We start from the raw sequence: 21,398 nt of genomic DNA on the forward strand, positions 1-21,398 counted from the left end.
TTTCCAAAATTTTTATTTATTTGTTAGACATATGAAATGATACTCAGGATTTATCTTATGATTTTAATCAATCTATAATAGCATTCATCTGTTAAAAAAAATAGTGTCATCATAACATCCTTGCATCTAAATTTGAACTCATATTGTCTGTTAAAAATTTATTTGTTAAAATAGGAACCTCAAACATACAGTATTCTATCAATATTCTATTGTTTTATTATCAAATATTGTCAGAGATAATCCTGAAAAAGAACCTGAGTACATGTTTTTATTCTTCGCAGGGCGACGAAGTTATCCCTTGGTGCAACCTGTACCCGTTTTACGGTATTATTATATAACGACGATTAAGTACCATTATAGCCTATTGTTTGGAGATTTAAAAAAAAACTAATTCTTTAACGTAATTTTATTGATTCGTACGATCATATAATTAATAAGATAAAAAAATGCTATCAAATCAAGCTACTTTTTGGAGTCAATCAAATATGGAGTCTATCAAAAAATGCTATTTTTCGTTATTTTTAATATATCTCGAAAACGCTTAATTTAATAGCACCTTTTTTACCCTATTTACATGTCGAATGATCCTATGAATCAATGAAATTGCACTAAAGAATGAGTTCCAAATAACAATTGTTTTTCAGTTCCAATAGCCTATTACATGAGCGCTATCATTCCTTCTGAGATCGCGACTCGCTACAGCGCAGCGGCGGTCACTGGCCCGGTTCGAGTTAATGCGAGATCTCGCGCAAGAGGCGCGACGGAAAATTCACTCTACCTCTGTTCGTTCTGGATGCCGAAGTTCTACCCGGCTTGAGTAAAAACGGTCTTTTCAGTCTCAAAATCGTGGAGCGTTGAAAGTTATAATCACCGCGATACGGCTTAACGCGATCTTTGGTCTCACACTTACTTTTACGCTCATATCTACTCAATTCTGGAACACTTATTTCACGAAACCTGTCGACAAGCCAGTTGGTAATTTGCTTCTGTTCTTTTCATTCTCTTTTCCTTTTTTTCTATCGTTGGACGATGTGGCGAGAAGATCGGCCGGTCGAGATTAGATCGTTGTTCCGCATCCTGCAACATGCCAGTTTGATAATCGACGTCCTGTCGCGAGCATTAATGTAGAACAATACACCCACGCTAAGAATGATAAGCTGCGAGCAATGAGTAATTAACGTTCGAAAAGAAGTGGATTACGACCGTTTATTCAAAAACGTTCGACGTCACACGTTTTTCAATGAATTTAGCTATTCATTTTAACAGAAGCGAATTAAAAATTGAGTTTCCAATTTGGTTTCACATGTTAACTTTTTTTTTTTTTTTTAATTTAATTTAATGACAGATTATTCAGCAAAACATTATTCTTTTACGGGAATTAATTATGTTTTATTATAATATATAAGAACATGTTTTCTGTTTACTGTTTGATATATGAAATGCCATATAAAAGAATCAAAATATTATTAATAGTGTATTGTTTTCCCCTAAAATAATCTTAAATGCCTCTTCTTTTCTTTTGTTTCTTTATTCCTGCAAATATTCTACTATTTCCTGCTATAAGTGACTATTGTTTATAAGAATGGTCGTTCTTATCTCGGTTGCATAAAACAGCTGCACAAAAGCAATCTGCATGGACAATGCTTACGAATCGCGCGCGTGCATTATTTCCATCTCAAGATATACACGCTCATTTATGACTCATTCATTTATGTAATTTCTTACTGTATTCTTCCGGATGCGTGTAGAGATTATTGTGGAAGATAGTAACGTAATCGATGCATCCCGCTCTAATTACACGCGAGCGTGACTTCGCATTAGATTCTAGGAAGCGCACGGATCTAACGACGGCCTTTTGATGCGTCGAATCGCGGTTATCCTGGATATTTTGAAGATATATGTACAACATAAATAAGATCGCAATTGCTGAGAATAAAAATTCCAGGGAAAGAAAACCGCGTTTGTAAGCAAGCGCTTTATTTGTTTATTTATTTATTTTGGAATAACGGAAAAAAAGTATCTCTCACGTTTGTTTCAAAGATATTTTTTTATCCCGTAAGTGGCCATTAAGGTAATTCTTTAGTAAATCGAATTATCATAAAAATGCATAATTTCTTTATACAATTTAATTTAATTTAATTTAATTTAATTTAATTAATTGTGTATATATTAGAATTACATTTTCAGAGTTACATTTATATTAAAAGGTACAAAAATAACTAAATACACAAAAGGTGAATGCCAGCAACGAACTGCTGTTATATAGGCCTACCGGAAGAATACTATGAATAGTGGAGAGAGAGAGACAGTCTAGGATATGATCAATAAGGTCGCTTATCATATTTGTCTTGTCATATTATAGACTGTCGAATAGCTCCGAATTTGTATTTAATTTGAATTATATTTAATTGAGCTAGTAAATAGTATTTAATATACGACCAAGTTTATACATCGAATGTTTTCAATATAATAGGAAAATGTAAAATATAATATTCATAACAATAAGATTGCAGAAAGAGAACAAAGTTAACAATGATTTAATAACAGAAAATTGGTGAGTTCGTCGCGAAAAAAAGCAAGGAGGAGGAAAAGTGGATAGAAAAAGGTAGCATATCATAATATATTATTTGATTGACATATAGGAGAACAAAGCTCTGAATTTGGCGGAACGATGGAAGTGAGAGGATAAATAATTGTGGTAACGGGTATCTGGAATGAAACGGGAATGGAAATCGGAATTGTAGTGAAGAAAATTACGTAGATAAAGCGGAGTGTTAAAGTGAAGAAGTCGATAAACAAGACAATATAGATGGAGAATAAAATGTTGGATTTTTAACCAACTGAAGTTTAGATATAATGGAGAAATGTGGTCATCTTTGCGGATGTTATAAGAAAACAGGAGTTTTGTATACGCTGAATACGCTAAAGCATTCGTTGAGTCAAATTCGAAATGTATAATACAATACTGTATCAGAGTAGTCAAATGAGAAGATTATAAAAAGTTGTGATACAAAGAGTTTCTGCGAGGTTGAAACGATGCAACGAAAAGGATATAGAAGGAAGCATAAGAAAGCAGTCCAACACTTGGTAATGATATCATTACGAGGAATCAAAATAGATGTCAAGTATTTTTATGGAAGTACAGAGTTAATGCAGATATTGAAAGAAGGAAGACGAGACAGTAATAAAAAGGAACCTGCAATAAGTAGGAAGGATTCAGATGTAAAGCATTCGGAAGGATTCAAATGTAAAACATTTGACGAAACCCATTCCGGCACGAAGTGAAGATCACGGTTTATAGCCGTAGCATAAAAGCGGAAGAAACTTCGAATAAATAAAAAAAAAATGCAAAAGAACTACACCGTCAGCATACATCTAGAGTTTAGATGTAAATAGGATAGAAGCGAGATCAGCAATAAACGCCGTGAATAATAATGGCCTGAGAATGGAACCTTGAGGCACTCCAGATGGATCAACACGGGAAGGATGGAACAACAGTGAGAGGAGAGAAAGTGGGAAAAGGATTGTACAGGAGAACTCTCTGGGAATAATTTATAAGGAAGGAACTCATTAAGGCAAGAACGGATAGACCAAGGGAATTAAGCTTAACAAGAAGCTGATCATGGTTGACTGTATCGAATGCCTTCGAAAAGTCAAAAGCGACTAAATTTTCGACACCTCAAATTTTCGGCACTTTTCTAAAGAACCATCTTAATTTTAACAGGTAATGCTTTTCTCAACAAATTGTGAACGTCTCGTTTGGTTATAAATTAAAAAGACACGACACAAAAGTAACTACAAAAGAGACACGACACAAAAGATAACTACAGAAAATACAAATCACAAGAAAGACTGCGTGAGTTTAAATGTAACGTTTCGAAATAAGATCCTGTTTTGTTTATACAATATTAGATGAATCTTCCGAGACTTTACAATGCACTTTTCGTCATGTCTTAAATCTTTCTTCTTTTACAAAAGTACTTACTGCAGACGTTACAGCGTTTCTCGTCGGAACCATCGCCACATCCATCTCGACCGCTACAAGTTATCGCATCAGAACGACATCTTCCATTGTCGCATCTGAACGGACAGTATCTTGCGGTGATTCGACCACGATTCCGCGTTCTGCATGCTCCCTTGGGTTCATCGCTGCCGTCCCTACAGGAAACTACTGCGTTGCAAAATTCGTATGCTGGCAAACACTGACCATTGTTGCATCTGAACGTACCTTCGGGACATTCTGTATAGATCAAGAAATCTTACGTATGTATTAAAGTAAAACATTACGAATACGTGGAATGCGTAAGGCAGAACATTTGTGTTTTTTCAGAAAAGTAGAATATACAATAACAATTATATTAACGAATCATTTAACTATTCCTATAACTCTGTTAAGAGATCGCTTTAATTTTTAATTATGTCTATTGCTCATATCTATTTTACTTTGAAAATTTTTTAAGGAAATGCTGCAAGTTATTGCTAGCGCGACAGCCGGATTTGATCGACAGCACAGACTTTTTTAATTTCAAATTAAAAATATCGTTAATAGTGATACCTTTAATTGATCTATTACATTATTGTTCTGTCTCACTCAAATGCATATTTTTATCTAACATTGCAACACCATCTCTTGCAAGATCAAGCACCTATTGCTAGACACAATTACTGCTCTATTTACTATTCCGAATCTTTTCTAACATGTATACACGTAAATTACGTTTAAACTTTTTTTTCTAGGTTTTTCAATCTTCAAGTAATCTCCACTTATGCTACTCATATATGAACTATAGAACTTTTATATTGAGCAAACTTTAACCTCAGGTAATAGCTGTACGAGTTAAAAATAAGTGAATTTTTTATTTTTGTGCATTTTTTTGCGAAATACTTCTTATTTGTGCGTATTTTAATTTCGTAAAAAAATTTTGCAATTTATAAAGCTAGCTCTTAATTGTACTGCAATTTATGATAATTAGTGACCATTGCCTTCTATTCACGCTAGTATCTCTTTAAGTGCGAAAAAAATTTTTTATTTTATAATAAAATATAAATTACTACAATATAGCAGGAAAAATGAAAAAAATTCTGGAGATTCTCCAACTTAAAAAAGTGAAGGGGAGTCACGTGACTTTTCTTATCTTAACATGAGAGCATAAAAGATGGAAAATGCCATTATCGTCTTCTGAAAAATAAATAATGAATAAAATTTAAGCAGTAAAACTATAATTTGTTATTAAAAAAATTCTTTTATGATAATAAATATTTATGTAGAAGATTTTTAAAGAAAAGTTACTTATTTAAATTTAATTCAGATATTTATAATTGTGAAAACAATCGACATTGCCACGTTTTCAGTAGTGTAAAATCATATTTAAAGAGAATGGAGTAATTTATGAATATTTCATACTCTTACACAAAAATGGTACAGTGAAACTTTAGTTTTTTAATTCTAAAATGTTTTCTAAACTCCTTATCTTTAAATCTATATGACTTTTCAAAATTCTTATATTTTATTACAATTATTAAAAATCCTCCTTCATAAGAATTTAAGTTATTTTAGAAAATCTTTTAAAGAAAACTGTACGATCAAAAAATTTTAAAAGAATTCAGGAATGCCTACACATATTAATTACAATTATTCTCAATGAAACATTTGATTAAATCCTTATATTATGTAAAAAGGCTGAAGAACCTCCTTCGAAAGTATAAATAATCATGTTTCTCCATCTTCTGTGTAAGTACCTGTACTCCAATAACAGTTATTAAACATAAAAAATTATTGTTAAAAAACTTATTGTTGTGGATATTTAAATAATTAAAATTTCGACTGTAATAAAAAATATTCCCAAACTTTTTTTTGGCTTGGAATTGTATATCGCAAAAAATATTAGAATTTTTATATTGTTTATAAATACTTTAAAAAATGCGAAAGAGACAGAAATACCAACTTCGCCGATTGTTGCAACCAATCTCATCCTCGCCACTAGGACAATCGCGATTGCCGTCGCATATTCCAGATCTTGATATACAGACATTACTGTCGTTACATCTGAATGCCTGCATCGGGCAACGAAGACCGGTACACTCTTCATCAGAGCCGTCTGCGCAATCGGCGCGGCCATCGCAGACGAAGAACCAGCTGATGCAGCTTCCGGATGACCGGCACTGAAACGTGCCCGGCGCACAGCCAGTCCGCCGCGCGTTGCAACTGCTGTTCGTCGAAAAACTGCAATCGCATACGCCGCCGATGCATCGTGACATTTGATCAGCCATACGGCATTCCAAATCGGCAACGCACGGTAGCCCCAAGCTGATTGCCGTCATTATCGTACTCTCATGACGGTCTGTCTTTATTGGCGCTAAAAGACAGAAAAAGTCAGATTGAATTACGGTATCAAGCGAGAATCAAGATTGCGACACTTTAATCCGCCAATTTTGACCGCTTTAAATATGCCTAGGGCGATTTTTCTTATTTTTCGCTCATTGAGAAAAAAGATTTTGTTAATTTAACGAGCAATTAATACCTGCCACAAATAATTTGTAGATATAGTGACAACGAATGTCGGTACTGAAAACGAATACAAGATTCTTCTCTCATAGAGACTGATGCTAGTCTGCAATCAGTTATTAGTAATAGACCATGTATCTGCTAGTGTTGAAAACCAATACGATAAAAAATGATTATCGAAATTATCGAATGCTCATCACGTATGTACATCTCGCGATTCGAAACTAGCGTGGCACAGTCGACGAGATCGGCGCAACCCTACGAATGCTAATTAATTAGTTCCACGAAAAGCTAAGCCGCGAATCATGCAAAGTAGCGACCACAATAAACGTCCGTAAAACAAAACTCGGTTTTGTACCGTTCTAGAAAAATAATGCAAACGGATCCTCCAGTTACCGTCAAGTTTCTAGAATCTAAACCTCCGTAATATAAAATCTAGGGCTTTAGACGAGTCATTGTTGTGTGTGAGAAAATCGTCGCCACGAGAGGTGTGCCGTTGTACTCTGTGCTCTCGCAAGTAGCACAACAGCGCTTGTAAAACGCTAAAAAGCGATTATATACGCTTTTATAGCGCTTTGTTAACGCTTTGTAAACGCTGTGTACTACTTGGGCTGTCGATCTAAACTTACCGAAATTGTTCAAAACTAATGTTAACAAGTTCTTCTGTTTTTGTAATATAAATTATAGTGATTGTTCTTCTGTTAAAATTGCTGGACTTATCTTCCTTTTTTGTTAAAAATTGTGATCTTTGAAATCTCCTTTCTACCTCCGTTCGAAATAGCTGGATAGATTTTTATTTATTAGCAATACTGATTATTTGCAAAAGATATACAAACAACGATTTAGCAAATATGATTTGTATCGTATAAATCGTGTATTATTTGTTACGCAGACGAATAATGAGAAACAATTCGTAATAATAATAACTTATCGATTCGTTTTCCTATCGAATCATCACATTTGTTATCATGTTTTGTTCTAATAACAAACTCATTTCTCTCAATTCTCTGCTTTATCAGTAAAAAATATATTTTTTTTAATATAAGAACGTTTTCTCTCTTACCAGAAGTTGTCGAGGTCGTTGTAACATGAGAGAGTTCTTCGGTAACTTCTGCTTCGATAACGACAGTATCATCATCATCTGGAAGCTCGTTTGGTCCGGGACGATTGTTGGATCCAGGTCTTAAACTCGATGGCCTTGTCACCAAATTTACCGGTATTAATTGATTAGGAGGTTCCGTCGATAGAAGCATCGATGCATTTTTTAACCAAGATATCTGAACGCCTATGCAAAAAAAAAAGAAAATATTAAAAAAGTTCGTTTATAATCAGCTAACAATATCAGCTAATAATCACATTCATTATTATCTAATGTATTTAAAAAAATCTGTAAAAGTGATAATGAAGGGTAATAAGATTTCGCATGTGATGATCGCTTGTGATTCAGTATAGATTTTCTTTTTTACGCGTTTGTAAAAAAATGTCGTATTTTGTTAATGATTGTTCTAATTAAGAATACGAATGCTTCATTTCGTTAATCTATTCGAGGCCGGAATACAAACCGTTCGGTCTCGCGAATTCCCGTTGCATCCGTATACACACGGAAAAGCAGATTATCGGATAAAAGGCCCGTGAAACTTAGAGAAGCGATGATGCAGTCTGATACAATTCCCGTACAACGTGCACGTTCACGGATTACTCCATGGGAATGTTAAATGACTTATGAAGGAATCAGGTATCACGTGTTAACTCGTTACAAATTCACACATTTAATGCAATACAAATTTAAATGCAGTACAATTTAAAATACAGTCCTAATTATATGATAATCTCAAAGCTCTATTTGTGTACAAGAAAAAAAAAATACAAGTTTTTTACTACATTACATTATATGAAGGTTTTTACTACATTAAATGTATATAATTAATGAAACTGCATAACTAATTTCTGTTCACAATAGAACGATTTCTACTGAAAAAAACAGATATGAAATAAATGCAATTAGTCAAACATTTTATTACTCAAAAAAAATCTCGAAAAAACTTAATTGTAAAAAATTTATTGATTTTAAGATGGATAACATAAGACTGATAGTGATTAGAATGAATTGGATGAAAAACATTTTCTCGCGCACACACTCTTTTTACATGATCATTAATTTTGACATATTAATATTTATTTGATCATGTTTAAAAAAATTATTTACAATACAAAAGTGTAGTATTAATTTTTGCGCATGCACCTTTTATATAGAAGAACTAACACTATTTATAAATTTTATAACATAACGGACCTAAATAACATTATTTAGATCCGTTACCATATGATACCTCAGTCCAGAATTTCAATTAGGCATACCTGTATCTTGTTCTTCTTCGGCTTCGCTTTTTTGTCCTTCGGTGATAGTTTCCTTATTGCGTTCGATGTCAGTGACGTCCTCTACTATCGGCTCCTGAGTGGGAGGCAGATGCTGCGGAAACGGTGCAGGTCTCACGAGACTGTCAAGTCGACATACGTCGCCTTCGCGACGCATCGGAGCGGTACATTGGCAGCGGCCGAATAAATCCGGAATGAGAAAATCGCAATGAGATTCGGGATCCCAGAGACGGCAATGAGCATGTTCGTAACATACCTCACCGAGTTTAGCCGCTGCAAATTAGATTTATTTCTAAATTTAAGAATTTGCGTACATTGCGAGTCAATCTAGTTTGTAAAGATACGTTATTGTTACATTTACAGAAAAAAATAAAACTTTTTGTCTATATTAACAGATTCGGAGCAAACTATGCCTGTAATCTTTAATAATACAATAGCCACCACAATCGGGGCGATGGAGAGTCCATATAGACACACCAAAAGTCTACTTATAAAATTTTTTTGACAATTATTTCATAATCTTTTTTTTTTAAAGAATCACACCAATATTAGAAGCATCTTATATATTCATACATAATTTATACTTGAATATTTGTGAGAAAATATTATTGCATAATTTCAAATATAAAATTTCTGTCAATAAATAAACACGTATTATTGTTTCTTCTACATAAGACGATTCTATTCGCGACGGTATCTTCGATATTATACTTTTACGATGACAATAAATAGCTGAGATCGTTAGTGCAAGAAATCGCGGTGATCCCGGCATTGAAAATGGCGCAGTAAGCGCCTGTCAGCGATCGAAACTCTCGATAAATCAAGAGAAAACGAAAGAGAGTATACGATCTTCGGAATGCATTTCCAAGGTATACTAACTTAATGTGCGTATCGCGTTCGGTGAGCCGAGAAGAAGAAGCTCACATAAATTAGAATTTTCTCCGCAGGATACGCTTTGCTTGGCTATTCATCCTTTCCATCAACGATCTTTCACACATGTATGTTATTCGACGTCGCTAATGACCGCCTTAATGTCACGTGAAGAGCTACCAACGGTAACATCAAGGAACATGAACAGGTTACTTATTTATATATACGGTACTTATCGACGCATTATCGTATATTAATATACCGATTAAATATAAGCCTGTTCTTTTAGCTGAACTTCTTGCACGGTTCTAATACCTGTTCTTTTTAGTTGAACTTCTTGCACGGTTCTTTTCTCTTTTTCTCTCCAACGTGAAGATCTTACTTCAATTCGGCTTTTTATAGCTTGAATTCAGATATGGATTCCAAGTATTTTAACTCAATACTTATTAGAATTGGATTCAGTATTCTAATTATTTAATAAGATTTCCGTTTTCGTCGACCAGGAGACACGGTAGTGTGCCGGTGTTAATGTCAAGTCTTTTATACAAATGATATATGTATATAAATTGGGTTGAAGTAATGCGCAATTTCGTGATAAGAATAATTGAAGCTGCTATTATTTGAATTGGAATAGAAAGATCTTTCAATAGAAATATAAAAGATATGTACTTAGGTTTTTATTGATTTACATAATTTTGCAACACGTAATCTAACACTCTTTATTAAGATACGTCGATCAAAATGTACTTACGTCCTAGACAGGTATGTCTGCGAAATTGCAAGTGTCCCTCCTCGCATCTGCATACACTCTCGAGACAGCTGCTGTTCGCCACTTTTAAAGAGCATTGTTCCTTCACGAGACAATCGTTACCCAGTAGAGTTGCTATAACGTTACAAGCAACAAATCTTACATCTATGAAAGCGCCTTTTTTTTAAAGTAACAACAAAATATTTCTAAGCATTTTTTTAATTCTTCTGATACACCCCATATTTATATTCTGGGCAGTCTTCGAAATTTTCTTACTGTAAAGTGAACGTTTAAGAACATTGATTTCGGCTAACAGGATAGAAGAGAACTGTAGTTGGAGGAAATAAAAGAGTACTTGGACGAACTTACATTCGAGACAATGGGTTCCATTGTAGCCGGCGAAGAAAGGCTGACATCGGCAATAACCCAAGTAGCAGTGGCTATTAGCGATGCCGATCTCACACTCCCGATTTTGGTTGCACTCGTCACCGAGCTTTACGCTCGTCGAAGTAGGTGAGGATGAGGCCAATCTCTATAAGAAAGTCGAAGATGATAAAAGTTCTCCCTTTTAGAAGATGATATCTGGTCTCTTTTAGTGACCCAATTTTACGACAGAAACTAGAACTTTTTTAGACTTTAATGGAAGGCTTGCAAATGAGCCAAATTTTTTATGTTTATATACCCGTGTATTAATTAAATACCTATTAAAATTCTGGAAGAAAGGAAAAAAGAAGAATTTTTAATATAATAATAAAAATTATAAATTATTGAATAATTTAATAATTAATAAATTCAAAACTAAAAATCAATATACTTAGACTCAACATTTTTAAACAAATTAAATGATAAAGACTACGAGTCAATGCAGGATATTAAGTACTAATAAATGACTGAGGATGACCTAATAAGGGTCGAAACGTTTAGTATTGAAATAATTGTAATATTACACCAAAAAAAAAAAAATTTTAATATTAACAGAAATCGTTAAATTTTAGAGGATTTTATTCTTATATACGGCCTCAAGAGGAATCTTCTGAAATCAAGAGGAAAATATGCTAAGCACAATATTCTTACAGTTAGAGTACTTTCGTTTTGCATCTGTGCAGTAAAAATCTTGCGGTTCCTAATATAATTTACTCGTAAGAGGGCGTTCCGCTTTCAGTAAATATATTCCTCTTCATACAATAGGAAAACTGTTAGAATAATTTCCAATACATTTTTGATGAATAGTCCAGTGCATTAGAAGAGGAATACTCTTTCTATAAAAGTTTCTGCTTAGAATATGAGGTTACCGGAAATTTCACTTTACAATTAGATATCTTTTTTTGAGTGTAAAATTCATTTATTAGCACTTAACATTCTGCATTGACTCGGAGCCTTTATCATTTAATTTGTAATAAAGTCAATATGTAGAATTTACATTATATTAATATAAATTAATATCTTTAATATATAATAAGTATATGATAAGATCGAGTGCGAGTGTGGCGTAGCGACACGAGACTGTTATGTTAGAGATCCCGGGTTTCGATTCCAGGCAGAACCAAACAATTTTTCGAAAGCTCGTAGCTCCTCTCGACAGGCAATGGCAAACCATCGAGAGTATCTTTGCCAGAAAACTTCTCTAACAAGAAAATCGTCGTTCGAAATCAACGTAGGTCCCATATGACCGTATACAACCAGCGTGCGCACCATCAGGCATATGAGAAAAAAAGTCAATTTTTATAAAATTTCTTGCGAAATTAATGTAAGATATTTTTTTAGAATATTAAAAGTTATTCTAAAAAAAATATCTTACATTAATTTCGCAAGAAATTTTGCAAAAATATTTTATACCCATGGGTATCACCGTGGGAGTAGATTCCTTATCTATATGTTTTTGCAAAATTTCTTGCGAAATTAATGTAAGATCTGTTTTTAGAATATACTTTTGTATGAAACATTTTTTTTGGAAATGCTTACTTTTCAAGATATTTAAGGGATCCGGAGCTTTTTGTACATCATTTATATATATATATATATATACATATATATAGTCTTTCTTAATAAAATTTCGTAATATATTCTTTTTTCTTGTTTCTCTCTTACAGCGATTCTTTTCATAAAAATACAGTAATTCGTCGTTTGCGACCGTGAGGAACACTGAACATCGGTTAGTAAGTCGGTAGTTTATCTCATTGTCAGTACTCACGGTGGAAGTGGAAATGAAAATAGAATCATGCGTATATACTCGCAGCAGATTCGCGACTGCAAGCTTTAAGCACCGCAAGGTGACACGGCATCCGTTGCACGCGTATACACCGTTAGCGTACCGTGCGCCTCAAGTTAGATGACGTGCGTAATATTATTCGAAAGAAAATCGGCAAATCTTGCCGACGAGTAATGCTTGAGCATATAATCGTAAGATTTTATTGCAATTCCCGTCGTGCCTAACGTAACTGTGCCACTACGGATTAACGACCCCAATACACTGATTGCTATATAAGAGAATTGGTCATTGTCGCTCTATCCTGCAGATATATGTATACAAAGTAAGGAGTTCTTTAACAAATTTTTTTAGAACCAATTATGTAAGCATAGTTTTAAGATACAACGAGTTTTTGGAGATACGGGTTTAACTATTTTAACCTTTCTATTCCAAAACGTACAATACGTAGATATTCCGTAAACCCGAAAACACTTCGAATTTATCGACTGATTATATATTTATTGTCCATTTACGGGATAATTTTTGCGTTGTATCATGCGCAACAAGCGGCTTTCAATTATGTACGCATCTCACGTGTAAGTCAAAGAGACAAAATTGTCGTGCATCCTGAATCATATATGAGCCGTCGTCTTACATTAACGATAATCCGTAAACGTGTCGCTCGAGCGGAACGACAGATTCATCGAGCGTATGCGATCGTCCGTTGATGAATAATTAATGAATGTGCTTTCCTGAATGGACGCGGTTATTTCTACGTCGACAATATTCGTTGTCTTCTTGAGAAAAATCGAAATAGAGTCATATCTGCGTCCGCCAAGCATCATGCTTGGTCATTGCAAAGCATAAGAGCTCATTATTTATCAATCCACCCTGCTATCTGTTGCTTTCCCTGCAATACACGCGATTGTGAAGCGTGCACGTTTCATCTCTTAGCAATTAACAACTACATGTTTGAGGTAACACGAATGTAGTCACTTATATGTGGGATCAAAGAAATTAATCCACGCCTTCAAGAGAAAGAGACAGTTAATCGGCCGTTGCACGCAACGCCGCGTGTATGTGAAACTACAGAGCACGAGTTTAGCGTGCGTAGCGCTGCACTCAAGGGTGGCAAGATGAAATTTTATATTCAACGCAAGCGCCTCCAGCTGGCTCTTAATTACGCTTAACGAACCGAGCCAATTTAAACGCAGAATAGAGCAACTACAGTCGTTCCGAGGAGGAGCACGTCGAAGACGATCGCGATCTGTAAGAGTCGGTTCCCACGCGGAAATTCCATTCGCGCTTCAGCTACGACCCCGAAGGATGGCGGAACACATAAACCTTCGAAGAATAATTTAAAAATTATATTTTAAGAGAAATCATCTAAAATGTTGACATGTAAAAAGGATATTTTAAATATACTTAAAATCAACTGCGTTTATTATGTACTGTCGTTAAAAGTTACAGAATCGGGATGATCATTTTATCCTTGTTTACCTATTGTTTAACAAAAATAACACACCTGGGGAAACACTTGGGTGAGAATCTGAACATAGTCCTGAGAGGAGATTTTTCCTTAAACACTAGAAACTTGTGGAATGATGATAATAGCGTAACACATACAAATTTCGAAATGAGTGATTTCGAAGTTTAATGGTTTATATTTATATAAAATGTAAAACAGCTGCGGAGACGATTTTCTTTATTGGGAACTAAAGTTTCAGATTTTGTTTTAGTAACTTAGAATTGTTACTAAATGGCAAGCGATGCTAATGACTAACAAAATTACGATTATAATATAATTATTAATTATTATGGAATTTGAGTGCAAAAAATCATTTTATTAATAAAAATATGAAATTCATGTTTTAAAATAATTTTGCCTTCAAACATACTAGATGCTAACACTTTTTTAGGCCATGAATCAATTTTTCGGATCGAAATAATTCAACGTAATGATTACGTAGCGCGACATGCTCTTAATGCAGTCGTAAATTTTGTCACAGTTGCAACGAGACTGAACAAGACACGCGATCAAGAGATATGTGCGTCCTGAATGGTAGGATTTACGAGTGCCGTCGCTGTCACGCCAACAATTTCACGGTCGGCAACATACGAAATACGTTTCGAAGTCCGCACACGATAACGTTATTATTCTGAATAATATAAACACAATAATCGTGATGTTTGCGCGGAATCGGAGTCGAACGACTTTGGAAACGCACATTACACACGTGCTCTTTTAATTTATACAGGATGCATCAGTTATCTCCATGTTCGTCTATGGATGTTATCAATCGCAGATTAATCTTTCGCTGCAAATACTAATAAACATTTATTACCTTGTCAACAGCTTTTCTTTATTTCAATTAATATTGCCTTGACCATAATCACTCTCAATTTATTGTATTTTCATGGAAAAGGTAATAAAATTTACAGAAAAACTAACAAAACATTGAAATTGTTATAAAAGTAAATATTATTTTTCAATAAAACCGTTTTTAATTTATTTTTTGTTAGATATATGTTGGAATATTTACATTAAATTGTGGAGGTGCTTTCTACTTTTGGTCAAAGTATTTATGCATAGCACACATATTGAAATATCACTAAAAATAAAATACATTATAAGAATTTGCTACTTTATTGCAACTTAAGTATATCTTTGAAATTTAACTTCTAAACATTAAAGTTTCTCGATTAAGTTTATATAACATTCGAAACTTAAATAACATTCTCAAGATTGACGATCCAAATAGTTTTATTGCACGGTAACAAGAAATTACGGTTTACGGTCGTATATAAAATAAAAAATTCGACGGTTCGCGTAAAGATAACACAGCCGGTCTCGCGATACATGTCGCTGCTCTTAGCGCGAGACACCACCGTGTCTCCTGAAAATCTTCAAAAATCATTTCTTCTTAAAACGAATAGTGCGGTGTACTATTAAGCAACTAACTAGGTGAATTGACTATCGATTTCAGAGATAATTACATGCTCTGGAAACGTCGATTTCCTGATGTAACGCGCGTCTCACGGCATTAGCGTGCTCTCATCAAAGGTCAAAAAATGCATCGAAAAATCCAATCGTTTCCACGAGAATAATTGTCGGGCGCCGATTACAAGGTATGGCAATGCTATTCGCGCACTGTGATGCATGGAAGCATCAGACCGCCGCAATTATCTCATGGGATACCGGTACCCGGTTTCCAACACGTATGTATTGGTAACTCGAGCGTTTCCTCGGCTATCTATTCTCGCCGTACATGGGAATCGCGTTTCATATGTGCGTACCATAAAATGTACTTGGGATAAAACAGGGGTGAAGTGGGAAAAAAGTTTACACTTGAGAAAAACTCGTCGGAAAGAAGAGTCGTAAAAATCGAAGATGACTTGCTCGACTCGTGGTACTCTTAATTATCATTACCTGCATCTGCAACTTTCTTGAGGTAAACTTTCCTGTTCTAATCGTGCATATTCTTGTCAATCTTTTTCATATGCAACAACAAACGCATAATTAACAAAAAGAATATTCCAAATAGTTGGAATATTTTTCTTGTTATTTATAATAACGTGTTTGTTTTTGTGAAAATTGAAATTAATTATAATAAAAGATAAATACAAAATCTTAAGAGACGATTATTTTAAGATTTTGTATTTGTTATTTTAATGTACAGATTGTTCAACAAATTTACATCTGATTTTTTCATTCAAAAAGAAATGATAAAAGATAATAATAATTCCTGAATTATAAACAATTAAAATGTTGCAGTTCTTTGCAAATTTAATTTTTAGAGATAAACAGAATTTATCTTAATATAAAATTTCAATCTCATCATTAGTACTATGAAAAAAACTTCTGATCAAATCTTTGCTCAGAAAATGTTATAAAAATTTGAAAATAAATTTGATCAGTCTCCTCCCACCTACATTTTCTGTATTCATTTTAGAGGATAGCCTACATAGGATAGCATCGACATCGATGAAACCGCTCACTTTTGAATGTGAAATGAAGTCGCTCACAATAACAGATGCGACAGTAGCAAGAAAGACTCGAAAGGTGAAGGTACCCTGCATAATGCAACGAAAGGAAAGAAACGAGCCGCATATTCAGCCGCATCGTTGCAGACGGGATTGAAACTACCGCTGCGTAGAACTAGGAGGAGGCAGAGAACTCTCCGAGTTCTGTTTGCCTGCAAATTGGCCCTCGTGGTCGTGGTCGATCTATTTTCTCCAGCCCTTCTCCACTTCCCTCCTACTCTTGTCTACGAAAACAATAGATCTGTTCTTGCTAGCATGAGTGGATCCATAGGAAAGCTAATAAAATTCGAGGTCGACTATTGAATATCGTAGAATAATTTTGTTCAACAACGTTGAAAAGTTGCGCGATATACGGAATAATTGTTTTCAAGATCTTCAATCTTAAAGTGTAGAACGTATCTGAAAGTATGCATAAACAATTACAATTTGAAAGTATGCATAAACAATTACAATTTAAAATAGACCGAAGCGAATAAATCTAATTAAATGAGGGAAATCCTACATTTTTCGGTCAAAGACGTTAAAGAGAATCTTATTAGTGCTTAAATATTTCTGTATGAATTTATAGAATTTCTCTCATTTAATTGGATTTATTCTTATTGATTCTATTTCAAATTGTATTTGTTTATACACACGTTTCCTTAAAAAAACGACGTTTTTTTACTAGTTATTGGTTATTGCGACAAATATTGCCGAAATCTCGGTAATCAAATGGTGAAGATGTATGCACGGAATACGGGGAGGTCAAGGTTCGAATTTGGCTGAGACAATAAATTATTCGCAGATTAAGATGTTCATTAACATCAGATTATTAATAAAGATGCTTATTAGTATTAAAAAATTATTAAATTATTTGTCAATTTAATAAGTTACATTTTTACTTTAGTCCTCTTTATGATTTGCATTTCAAGACCGAAAAAGATTTGTTACGTATTCACATTACGATCTTAAAAGATACTGTATTTAATATCGTCAATAAAAAAAATTACATTAAGCTGTCATTGCAAAGATATACGTATTAATTAATTAAACAATTAATAGCATATCAAAAATCAATTTAGTACCAGTCAAAATAAATTCCTATAATACATTCATTTCTTGTGAAAAGAAAGCTACGCAATGTAAAAGGTGCGATACCGTAACGTGAGATGATACGTAAGAAGAAGTGTACTCAGTCTGCTATTCTACAACCATTAAAACGTAAGAGTTTTATTAAAACAGGTTAAGCATGGAAATAATAATACGCCTTACTCATACACTTAACACATAGGTATGTTTAAAGTAAAATATTTACTTCCCTCTATAAAATGAACTCAGGTGATAATTCAGATAGGGACTCCATGGCCCGGAATGCATTCCTCTTTAACACGACTCGCATATTCAACGGATGACACGTCGACGACGCGACTCACCGGTTGACGTATCAGAGTCCAACGACCTACGAGGTCATGTAAGAATTATGATTCAACATGCGTATAGACGAACGTAGTCCTGCCGGAAGACCGACGGGTTCCTAACTACGGAACCCGTAATCGATAAGCAAGGATTTTTGACAAATTCAACCGCTGAGGAAGCCTCATAATTCGCGTCTAGCTGACATTAATATAATTTTAACGTCATAGTTGACATTAATAGAATTTTAATTTATTCAGAATAATCTTGAACTCGTTGACAAATATAGAACTACTGGTACTTAAAAAGGATTTCAACAAGTCTATTCGTTAGGCGGGATGTGTATAAATAACAAGATTTCCTACAAGGATGTAACATCCTGCATACGTGCACTCACACTAATGAATTAGCATAAAAATGATAATAGCAAGTCGTTTAAGCTCTTAATCATCGTGAGCAAATGAGAAAATTATTACGCCGAGAAGGGAACATCACATCGTATAGTAAACAAATTGGATCGATCATACGTGATAATTATGTCCGTGAAAAAAAAAACGTGCAAATAATTATTATACTATAACTTACTTTACTAACCGAGAAGCAGCTAATCCAAAATATTACGTTATAATGATGTCACAGAATGACGTCAGTAAATGTTATTTAACCCGTCAAACAACCACAGACTTCTATATATTATACTAGATTGCTAAATTTGTCCCTTTAACTACTGCAAAACATTTGCCAAAAAAATATGCATGCTCAGAATAAATCTACGCATCCAATCAACAAAGAGATATATGATATCTTGAACCAATCACAGAGAGGTATGCCTACATCTTGAATCAACATCACAGACCTGGCATCCCTTAGACCTGTTCTTTTTTGGCTGAACTTTTGCACCAGTTCATCTTTTTTCTTGAACTAGTGCAAAAGTTTAGCTAAAAAGAACAGGCCTCTTTTCTGTATATGCAGTCACGTGACGATTCGCTCTCTAGACTGCTAATTTAATTGGTCTATATTTTAGGATCTAATGGAATATGCCAATCAGACGAAAGAGCTCACTGAGCGCTCAGTGAGCGATTGTCGTTTTAAATGCAAAGTGACTTGTATTTATACAGAAAAAATGCAGTGTATAAATTTTAAAAAAATCATATAAAATAAAGAACAATCGATTGGTCACAAGCCGGCTTAAATTTCTAGAATATCATCGAAAGATTTAAAGAAATGTTTTATCACCCAAATTTTACACAACTTTTGTCTCCTCCGACTATTTCATATTTCCAAAATTGCAATTAAAAGACTAAAGATTCGACAGAAATTCAAGCTGTAACGGATGTGACTGACTAATTGAAGACGATTACAAAGGAGGAGTACTTAACTGTGATCCCAAGTAGTACACCAGCGCCTACAAAGCGCTAATAAAGCACTTATATGCGTTTTTTTAGCGCTTTGTTAACGTTATGCTGTTGGCGCTGTGTGCTACTTGGGATGCAAAAATTGAAAATGAGAGAAAAACGATATTCGGAATACATTAATTGTAAAAATCCTATTTAGAATAAAAAAAATAATCAAAATATTTTTATGAAATGTTTTTATTAATTTATATAATTTTTGTCTCAAAACTTATGGACCACATTGTATACATTGAAAACGTTTAGGAAGTAACACATTGCTCAAAGAAAAAGTTTTACTTAGTTTTCAAACAAAATAAAGTTCGCCTTTTTTATAATGTAATTTAATCATGACATTTATCTATTCGAACTTAATAACGGAAAACATCATATGCAGAATTACGAAAAGTGAATTCAGATATAAATTTATAAGATAGTACAATTTATACGCGATACAGAGTGAGTTATTTTAAGTGACGCATTAATTTTTCTCGAAAACTAAAACTTATATCGAAAAATGGTTTTGCATAAATTAAGTTTTATGCATCCAATAGGAAATAAAGCTCATAACTGTCGAAATTGGATCTTTAATACTTAAATAATTCGGTGTAAACATTTATATATTACATATCAAATTTTGCCAAATTACGCGCCGAATTGATTTTTCGGACTTGATATCGACAGAACTACCACAAATTGAATTCTTTGGTAATTTAATAATTTGATGCTCATAGGCATCTTAGAAAGATCTTAACGATGCTGATAAGCATATTAAAATCTATAAATTTTTTTAAACAAAAGTTTTATAACTTCGACAAAAAATGATGCCATTGATTTCATTAATATGTTATTCGACATGTCGACATTAAACATTGCAATTAGCTGCTCTACGGTTAAAACATGTCCCAAAATAAAATATAAAAAATAAAGTATAAAATCTCGTAAATTATTAGTTTTTTTTATATGCTTATCTTAATACTTTTATATGCAGAAGAATTAATCTCCAAGAGACACGGCATTAATCGAACGTCATACGCTAAACTTGTACGTTGCTTACACCTATAACTTAAATCTAACAATAAGTAAGTATCACGACAATTTCTTGTGCTCAGACCCTAACACATTAGGCTATCTTAATGTCCTGCAGAATGCACGCAATGTGATTACGGCGTCATGTTACACATAAGATAAATCATTGAATTAAAAATATGCTGGGCGAGGTCCTTATGTCAAATAAATCGCCCAAACAAAACGTTTCGTCGCTCACTCTCGTTTCCAGCGAGGGGGAGAACAACCCAGCAACCCTAATAAATTCTAAAATCCAGGAGACATTCGTGGAAACAATACGAACTCACCAGACAATTCATCATCGTGCACAGAATAAGAATCGTCACACGACTTCCGTGCATTATTTCCGCTTTGCTGATCACGTAGCTTCTCCAGATCGAATCGATTCCCCGCTTCACCTGCGGCGTACGCATATATATCATCGCCGATAACGAGCGCGATCGTTAGCTTTGTGCACGGGAGGGTGATTGCGTGACAGCGGTACGAAGAAGATATGAACAAGCGTGCACTAGCGGCAGTCTTCTCCGCGACGTATCGCGTTTACGCGTGCGTGAGGATAACTGAAACAAGACTGAACGGACCCCCGTCGGTCTGACTTTTGGCGCGGGAGCAACAGGAGGAACGGAAAAGCAGCCAAGATGGGGCCGCCCGTCCTCCCACCTTCTCTTCGTCAGGGTCTTGGACTCCCAGTCTTCCGAGTTTCCTCCTTCTCCTCGTCGTCTTCTTCTTCTTCTTCTTCTTCTTCTTCGTATCGTTTCTTCAGTCGAACGGGAAAGCGAAAACACTTCGGTCCTGGCATTGATATTTAAAAATATT

General features: G+C 34.2%; 1 protein-coding gene across 1 annotated transcript; it reads right to left on the reverse strand.

Moving 5' to 3' along the window:
- Positions 1-496: 496 nt before the first annotated feature.
- Positions 497-21,123, reverse strand: ImpE1 (Ecdysone-inducible gene E1). Its single transcript, XM_018506883.1, has 8 exons — positions 20,870-21,123; positions 10,869-11,031; positions 10,503-10,634; positions 8,864-9,154; positions 7,569-7,790; positions 5,946-6,356; positions 3,986-4,240; positions 497-1,077 (listed from the first exon to the last, which is right to left on the reverse strand). The coding sequence occupies exons 1-8, from the start codon at positions 21,002-21,004 to the stop codon at positions 1,058-1,060; spliced, it is 1,629 nt and encodes a 542-aa protein (XP_018362385.1). The 5' UTR covers positions 21,005-21,123; the 3' UTR covers positions 497-1,057.
- Between the last annotated feature and the right edge of the window lie 275 nt (positions 21,124-21,398).

Source organism: Trachymyrmex cornetzi, unplaced genomic scaffold, assembly GCF_001594075.2.
Source record: "Trachymyrmex cornetzi isolate Tcor2-1 unplaced genomic scaffold, Tcor1.1 scaffold23, whole genome shotgun sequence".
In the NCBI taxonomy this organism is placed as follows: Eukaryota; Metazoa; Arthropoda; class Insecta; order Hymenoptera; family Formicidae; genus Trachymyrmex; species Trachymyrmex cornetzi.

Coding starts and splice junctions, on each gene's coding strand:
- ImpE1 (XM_018506883.1), bottom strand. CDS start 21,004: ATGATATATATGCGTACGCCGCAGGTGAAGCGGGGAATCGATTCGATC. Junction 10,635..10,868: donor TGGAACCCATTGTCTCGAAT/GTAAGTTCGTCC, acceptor GTAACGTTATAG/CAACTCTACTGGGTAACGAT. Junction 4,241..5,945: donor TGGTTGCAACAATCGGCGAA/GTTGGTATTTCT, acceptor TGATCTATACAG/AATGTCCCGAAGGTACGTTC.